The 8,275-nt window shown below is 48.6% G+C and overlaps 1 protein-coding gene across 1 annotated transcript in view; it reads right to left on the bottom strand.

Annotated features, from left to right (window-relative positions):
- Positions 1-1,636: 1,636 nt before the first annotated feature.
- Positions 1,637-8,275, bottom strand: part of PSMD3 (proteasome 26S subunit, non-ATPase 3) — a 14,377-nt gene continuing 7,738 nt past the window's right edge. The window contains exons 7-12 of the mRNA XM_011383042.2: positions 4,268-4,382; positions 4,048-4,167; positions 3,803-3,906; positions 3,417-3,572; positions 2,313-2,363; positions 1,637-2,112 (exon numbers count right to left, since the gene is read on the bottom strand). Coding sequence (XP_011381344.1) covers positions 2,035-2,112; positions 2,313-2,363; positions 3,417-3,572; positions 3,803-3,906; positions 4,048-4,167; positions 4,268-4,382 — 624 coding nt within the window. The 3' untranslated portion in view covers positions 1,637-2,034. The remainder of the gene's footprint in view (positions 2,113-2,312; positions 2,364-3,416; positions 3,573-3,802; positions 3,907-4,047; positions 4,168-4,267; positions 4,383-8,275) is intronic.

Below are 8,275 nucleotides of genomic sequence, written 5' to 3'. Positions count from 1 at the left end.
GGGGATCATTGGGAATAATATTAATTACAATGAAACACATTAAGCAGTTTAGAAAGAGCCTCAGGCAGCTGCACCTGCCCTCTGTATACAAGTACCCTTATCAGACGCTCAAAAAGAAAGTCATTTTTAGAGGTCAGGTAAAGTGGTCAAGGGCCAGGACAGCCATGTGGAGGCAAAAACCAACTAACCAGACAACAGAACCAGACAGGCTGGAGGAAAGCAGTGCATGCAGCCTAATAGAACGTGACCTGAACTTGGTCTCACGCAGGCCACGATTCATTTCCCACTTAAGCCTGTCCTGGTGTCCTGGAAGGGCATGCCGGGGTGCTCTCCATTAGTTCTCTGTCCCATCCTTCCTGGAAGGGAATTCAAGATCTATTAAATTTTTGAATTAGCCTGTAAAATGGGAAAAGAATTGGAATCTTTAAAATAAATGAAAAGTTTGGACATTGTAATAAAATATCTTCCACAAAGATCAAAGGGAGAGTCTGGGGGAAAAAAGTGCCATTTTCACAAAGCGAATTTTCAGTCCACGGGTAAGTGTCAGAAGCTTCAAGGAAGTGGGCAATGCCAAATCACTGTGACCAAGGCTGGGTGGAATCAGGAACCAGAGCAAGGCCTGTCTAAAACTCGCCTAAATGGAAATTAGGGATATTGGGTGATGACAACTCACAGTTGGTGATGAACACACAGTGCTCCTTTCTCAACAAACAAGACTTTATTAATCCCACAGTGCTAGGTTCTGTATGAGGCCCTGGGAGGACACAAATGGCTCGGCTCTTTTAAGAACTTACAAACTAGTTGGGAAGATAAGGCTTTCACACCAAGTATCTCCTTAGGAGTATTTGATTAATAAGTGGTCCAGAAGCCAGGTTTAATTGCTATGAAGTAGGAAGTCTGGAGGAAGTTTAGAAAATCAGGAAGTGGGGAGAACCCACAGGAGAGGAATCAGTTAAGGAGAAGCAGAAACCCCCGAGGCATGTTCAGATAACAGAGTTTGGCAGGAAGAGTACATGTACAGCAGTGTCCCAGGTGGCAGCCAGAGAACACAGGAGCAATTCAAATGATCCAACATGGGGAGCCCTGCTGTTGGTGGCTGGGAGACTGAGACCCAGGTAGGTATTTCCCCATCATATGTAGCTGTGGAGTAGGTGAGCTGGGGGCCACAGGGAGCCCCCTCCTGCCTGACCCCAACTCTGCCTAGTGAGGACCCCATCGGCCATCCTGTAAGGGCCAACTGAGCAAAACCCTGCTCTCAACCTGCTGCAGCCTTGCAGAGACCCTTCTCTCCTCTGCAAACCTCACCAGAGGATTGGATCCTTGCCTTTTCTTTGACCCTTTAGAAGTCTAGATTCCTAATATTAGAGTCAGGTCACCGAGTCTAATTCCTGTGACAGATGTGGGAAAGGAGCCTGAGAGGTTTAACGATTTGCCCAATATTCGAGAGCCAGTTAGATATGAAACAGTCCTTTTGATACCGGCTTTGTCTCTTCACCCTGTCCTTGGCTTCCTGGTCATCTTCAGCTGCATCATCTTCAGATTACACCTGAGGCTGGTCCTCCACAATGAGGAAAAAAAACCCTGGGTCTGCCAATATTGCAAGCGTGAAAGCCAAGTATAGTAACTGATGCGCAAAACGCTTTGGAGAACTTTTATTGTTTAAAAATCATAATTGAAGCTTCAAAAAACATACAACCCGACACATGTCCCAGTTCCAGTCCCCTACTCCCTGGAGGAGAGCACAGGGCTTTTCCCTCCCATCTTGCTGCCCACACCACTAGCCAGGACCCTGCCCTGGGGAGGCTGTCTGCCCGCCCTCTTGACCACTGTGTGCTAAATCACCGGCTGGGGAGGGGCCCTGAGGTGAGGTGGGGGTGGCTGGCTCTCTACACCCTTCACCCCGCCCGCCCCCAGCACATATGCAGTCTGTGAGCTGTGTGTGGGATAAAGGGCCAGTTCCCTGGGCATGGGACCCCTGAGGGGAAAGATAAAGAGCCAGTCCCCACTCACCCCACCCCTCCCCAGCCCCCCAGCTCAAGGGAAGCTGTCATCATCATCTTCTGCCATCTCTTTGGCAAACTCCAAGTCTTGCTGCTCTCGCTCACGCCGTTCCTGGGGAAAGAGATGGGGTGAGGGCGGGCCGCTGAAGACTTCAGGATCTCTCACTCAGTGCTTTGCCCAGCCCGCCCTGCCCCCAGGCCGGGGACTGTCAAAGCTTCACAGCTGCCCCAGCCCTTCCAGAAACCTCCCTTCTTCCTTTTCTGTAGGGAAGTTCTATCTTTCAGTTGTGCCCAGAATAGAAGGCAGCTTACCTCTGCAGATTCCAAGTCCTTGTTGTATGATTTGGGAGGAAACCTCATGGCCTGAAGTAGAGTACAGAGAACGGCAAGATGAGGAGGAATACACTTAACACACGATTACTGTCCTCCTTCTGTGTACCAGGCACCAAGATATGATTAAGATATACTATTCACCCTCCAGTTTAGTCTAGTGGGGGAGCCAGGCATGGAGACCAACTATTACAATGCTACATGGTAAATACTAAAAAAAGAGGAGGAGAATCTGGAGATATAAACTACTAACCCTCAGAATGGCAGTGAGGAAGAAAAGGCGGAGGAGTGGACTGGCTGTGGGAGTGGAGAAAAAGCATCCCCGGGCAGAGGACTCAACATGTTAAAAGGCCTGGCGTGAGGTGAGTGATGCCAGCTTTGGGCAGGGGGCGGGGGGGTGGGAGGAGAAGGAAAGGAAGGAGGGAGGAGAGAGCGAGCGGAGCAGTTGTGGGGAGCGAGTCTAGAGACACAAGGGACCAGATCACAAAGGGCCTTGCGTCTCATGGAGCACGGCATTTATCCAGTTTTAAGCAAGGCAGCACTGTCCCTAGTTTCTTGGGTGGGGGAGGAGGAGGAGACCAGGAAAAAATACAGCAGCCAAACAGTACCAGCACCTAACTCAGTGCCTGACCCAGGATAAGGGTTAATGGCCTTTGTGGAACTAGATACCAGCCTTACCTTTTACACAACTTAGACTTCATTAAGTGCCTTAAGACACAATTTTTTCATCTCATAACCCTGAGAAGTAGGCAGGGGAGGTAATATCTCACCATTAACTTCAAAGATGGAGAAAGAGAGGCTCAGAGAAGGCAAATGACTCCAATTTGGAACCAAATCTAGAACCCTAAACTCAGAATCTGTCCGGACTTCCCTGGCAACCAGACCCCTTGAAAGCAACAGAAGGTGCTGTAGTCCCATAAGTAAAGTCCTTTGCCCCCCCCCTGGGGCCCTCTGCCATTTAGTGATTTTATTGAGAAGAGGTGGGAACTGGGCCCCAAACCAAGCCCACCTTTTCCGAAGAACCCACAGGTATGGAGGGCAGGCACACTGCTGTGTACCTGGCCTCTGTAGCCAAGTGCTTCTCACCTTGACAGACATGTTGTGGATGTCTAGGCAGAAGGAGATGCGCTGGTGGAAGGCGAGCTGGGGCTCACGCGTGGAATAGATATCAATCATTTCCTTGGACTGCACGTAGCCCTTCTCATGGTTGATGCTGGCCTCAATGACGCCATCCCGGATGGCCTGCAGGCCCCCAAAGGGAGGAAATGTCACTAGAAAGCCTATCCTTTAAGTCCTAGAACATCTCATCCATCTCTTTCTTACACTCTCACACACTCACTCATGTAACACACTCTCTGGCAACTTCCTGGCTTCACTGCAAGGCTGGCACTCCCTGCAGATTGTGCCAATGCTTTACCCATTCCCCTCCTTAGCCAATCTCCTCCCACTGCCAGCCCCTGAACCTGCCCCACCTTGGCAACAATGAACTCTGCATCCTCTGGGCTATCTAGTTGCAGCTTCTGGGCGATGTCGGCCAGGGAGATTCGGGAATAGGAGAGACTGATCATGCGCACACCTGGGAGAGAAAGGAGTGGTAGGGTGGGCAGAGTGGGCAGACCTTTCACGACTACAGATACCCATAGGGTTGTCCCTGTCCCTTGGAGAAGCCTAGTCCAGGTCCTGCTCCTCCAGCAGCCCCTCAGACTCTGAGCCACACCTGTCTTAATGACGTTGTGCCGCAGTCGGATGATTAGGGTGTAGGTCCCATCTGCTTGAAACTTCTCCCCAAACTGATCCAGGACCTGGTTGAACTTGGCTAGGTTTCCTGTCCTGACAGCTGCAGGGGAAAGAGTGGGATCAGATGATGCAAATGGGCACACACATCAAAGAGGCCAGTGCCGGGGGTCTGGAAGCTCTGGGAGGGGAACTAGCCTTACCTTGGGTCAAAAGGAAGTAGGGCATGAGCGAGCGCTTGAGGGATGGCTGACGGAACTGCAGTCGGTCTGGGATCTCCCCCAGCAACAGCTCCACCACAATAAGAAGCTTGTGCACCTGGCAGAGTGTGACACAGGAACACAGTGGGCAGGGAGTCCCACCGGATGGAAGAAGAGAATGAAATGGGGCTTTGATTCAGTCCGATATACTGGGAAATGAGGACAGTGGCACTGTGATTAGGCCCACAGAGAGAGGAAAAACCCCTGAAGCTGTGCTGGTCAGGAAATCAAGGCTCTGCCTTTGGAGCCAGGTTCTGGGAATCTGACCCTTTGACCACTCAGCCCTAAGCTTCATTTCATCTGGCCAGTCAGCACACACACTGCTCTGAAATGGCAATGCGCTAAAGCACAGGCCAGATGGGCAGGTTCTGTGGCTCACAAATGGTGAGGGAACGGGGCCCAGAGACCTAAGGATTGGAATGTGATTCAACCGAAGATGTTAGTTAGGGAAGTGGATTGATATCAGAGAATAAGAGGTTTACAATGTGTAGAACTAGTTAATCTGAGTAGAGACAGAACCTGAGTGAATGAGCCATATATGGACATAGAAGGATGGCTGGAAAACTGGGGCCTTTCTCCTCCATAAAACCATGAGGTATTTCTGAATAGTGCCTACAATGGCTTCAGCACCAAGCAAGAAAAACCGCAACAGAGGGGATGACACCCAGCAATTAGGGAGCTGTCTACCAAGCAGGAGGGACAGGAACAGAAACAGCTACATCATGTGTAAACAAGTGTCACAAGGGAGGTAAGGGGTTAAAATGGGTGGTGGGTGATCATGCCCATACCTGGGCAAAAACTCTTCAGCCTCCACATACAGCATGAGGATGCTCTGCCCCTAAGAGTAACCTGTGAGTGAGGGGAAACCCGTGGAAACGATAAAAGTCAACATATGCCTAAAGGATTCTGATGAAGTAGAAAAAGGAGGACATTTCAGTCAAGGGAACAAGTTGGAAAAGAGGCAGGCAAATGTGAGGACACACCTTGGGGAGCATGAGGAACTATGAGGAACTATCAGGAGAGATGACTGAGGCCAGTCTGGTGGACTTGCTGTTTTGAATGTCAGGCTGCGTTCTGAGTTTGGAGACAGAATGCTAGTCTTTATTCGCCAGCTAGGAAATGCTGAGCAACCTATTCCTTGGTTTCCTCATCCCTAAGATGGGCATAATAAGAGTAATATCTGCCTGCCTACTCATACTCTACTGGGCAGGCAACAGCAAGCAATGCAAGCTTCCTGGGCGAGGTAAAAATGGGCCTGAAGCTCTGCTTAATCAGACAGTTGTGTGGAAGCTGGGTTGGTAGAGGGGAGAGAGATGGCCAGAAATGTTAGTGGTTCGAACAAGGGCATTGGAGGTATCAGAGAGGAGACGAATACAAAAGACATGGAGGTAAATCAACGGCCGACTCAGTGATGGGGAAGGAGAGGTGAGGAGCAGTCTGAGATGATCCTGAGGCTCCTTTCTCCATTCACTGATTGGTCAAGGGGCACCCACAAGGTTTTGTTTAGGGCAAGCTGAATGGGAAGCATCAGTGAATATCTGTACAGAGAGGTGTGGTGGGAAGTTGGATTTGTAGGTCTAGTGTTCATGAGAAGGGTCAGAATTAATATTATGGGCTGAACTGTGGGCCTCCAAATTCATATTAAAGCCCTAACTCCTAGTACCTCAGAATGTGAATATTTGGAGATAGAGCCTTTGAAGAGGTAATTAAGGTAAAATGAAGTCCTATTGAGTGGGCCCTAATCCAATACGACTGCTGTCCTTATGAGGAGAGATTGGGATACAGACATGCGCAGAGAGAAAACCATCTGAAGATGCTGGAAGAAGATGGCCATGCCAGAAGCCCTCAGAAGAAATCAACTGTGCTGATGCCCTGATCTTGGACTTCTGTCCTTCAGAACTGTGATGAAGTACATTTCTGTTGTTTAAGCCCCCCAGTCTGGGGTACCTTGTTATGGCAGCCCAAGCAGACTAAGACAGTTAGTAATGGACTTTGGTGAAGCATCATGGAGACCAGAGTTGAGCTACAAAGCAAATAAGATCACCCAAGGAGAGAATGTGGATTTTACAACAGATGGATAAGCTTTCGAAGTGTTCTGTTGTGTACTCCACTTTAAACTAGATGTCTCTCTTCACCGACTCCCATTCCCCTCCTTGTTACTGGAAGCTGGCTTTTCTGAGCTCTTTACCTCATTTCTTCCCGTCTCTTCTAAGGCCTTGGCTCAACATCTATTTGCTCAAGTCTCTCTGGGTGGAAAGTTCCCCCAACTCTGCTTCTTTCTCTCTCAAGCAACCATTCCATGTCTTTCCTGCTCCCTCACCAACAGTCTACTCCAGACCTCACTCTAGCTCTCTGTTCCTTCCTGCCACAGGGCTCCACCACAGAAAACTTGGACACCTTATTCATCCGTAGTGAAATCTGTTTTGAAAACACTGCCTTATCACACACCACTTATCCCCAGTATGTGGACATAGTCTATATGTTAATCAGCTATATTTTCAGTGTCTTTTTAGAAAAAACTTTAGCAAATGTCCTATGTTGTAAGCAATCTAACATTCTGCACATGTACTCTGTGTGTCATCTGAAAAGCCATTCCTTTTTGTGATTCTACCCATCCTTCAAAAACCAGATCAAACGTAATTTTTCTCTTTAAGATCTCTTCGAACAAAACCAAACCTTCCTTTCTCTGAACATCTGACCAGAAACAACCAAATCTACTATTACCCTGACCTAATCTTTGTGTATTTTTATCCTGTTCTCTTTCATTGGCACTAGGAAGTGGACGTTGTGTTAAGATGGAAGCAAAGGGTTGTAGTTGGGAAAACTGGGTCAAAATTCTGGGTACCAGGCCCTCAAGCCTGAGTCAATGTTCCTTATCTCCTTGAGAGCAAATACTGTTTCTTATCTTTCTTTTCTACCCCTTACAGTGCCTAATACCAAGGTCAGCACTCAAATACAAAACAAAACTAACAACAACAATAAACAACTCTTGGTGACTAACAGTTCTCAGTGGCCAATCTTTATCTCCAACTGAATTAGCCAGCCTACAGATTTTCTGGGGTCCCTGGTACCTGATGGGCATGTGAGGGACCAGAAAGAGCTGAGATTTATTAACACGATTCATGCCCGTGTCTGAAATGGCTATAAGGAGTGCTGAGGAATCAGAATATTCTAAACGTGTTCACCAAGGAGAATACTCTGAACATAAACCAGCAGAAAACCAGCAGAGGTGCAGGTAGCGTCTGTTTAACGTGCTCTGAGCAATGTTACACACACACAGACGTCTGCTGCAACCTTTTGGATAATAAAGATGAAGGAAGCCTTCCCTGACCCTTACGCAGGGAAACAGAACTAAAGTGTTATCAGATGAGTAAGTGGCAAAGGGATGAGAATTGCTGCTCACAGTCTGTTTGAAGCCGACAGCTGTGTGCTGAGGGGCCTTGCGAAGGGCATTGGTCATTGTTCTCCGGGCCTCTGAGTACTCCAACTGGATGGCTTTGATCCGCCCTGGGTGTGGAGAAGAGGAGAGTGGATCAAGAGAATGGCGCCATCCAAACCCCCTTGCAAAGCAGAGTGCCAAATTCGCCTCTTATGCACCAAGTGCACCAAAATTTTAGAAAGTTTGCAGCAAGAAAGCTTGAGACACCTTCTGACGTGGGGGTTAGGCCCCCCGCTCACCTGTGTAGTAGAGGTACCTTGCCCACTCATTGTTGTTGGCCTGCTCAGGGAACACGGACTTGGACACCAGCTTCTCAGCCTGGTCGTACAAGTTGTAGTGTAGGTAGTTCCGCAGCAGAAGGTTTAGCAGGGTGGCCTGCCCGTCTGCGTCATGCCGAAGGGTGGCTGTCCGGAGCCGTGCATGCAAGAAGCTTCAAGAAGAAAAGAAAAAGTATGTTAAAGGTCTTAAATAATGACTTTTCGAACTGCCTTTAACTTATCCATTCTCTCTTC

This window comes from Pteropus vampyrus, unplaced genomic scaffold (genome assembly GCF_000151845.1).
Source record: "Pteropus vampyrus isolate Shadow unplaced genomic scaffold, Pvam_2.0 Scaffold503, whole genome shotgun sequence".
NCBI lineage: Eukaryota > Metazoa > Chordata > Mammalia > Chiroptera > Pteropodidae > Pteropus > Pteropus vampyrus.
Note: the sequence above shows the minus strand (reverse complement) of the source record. Positions and strands in the feature narration are given on the sequence as shown.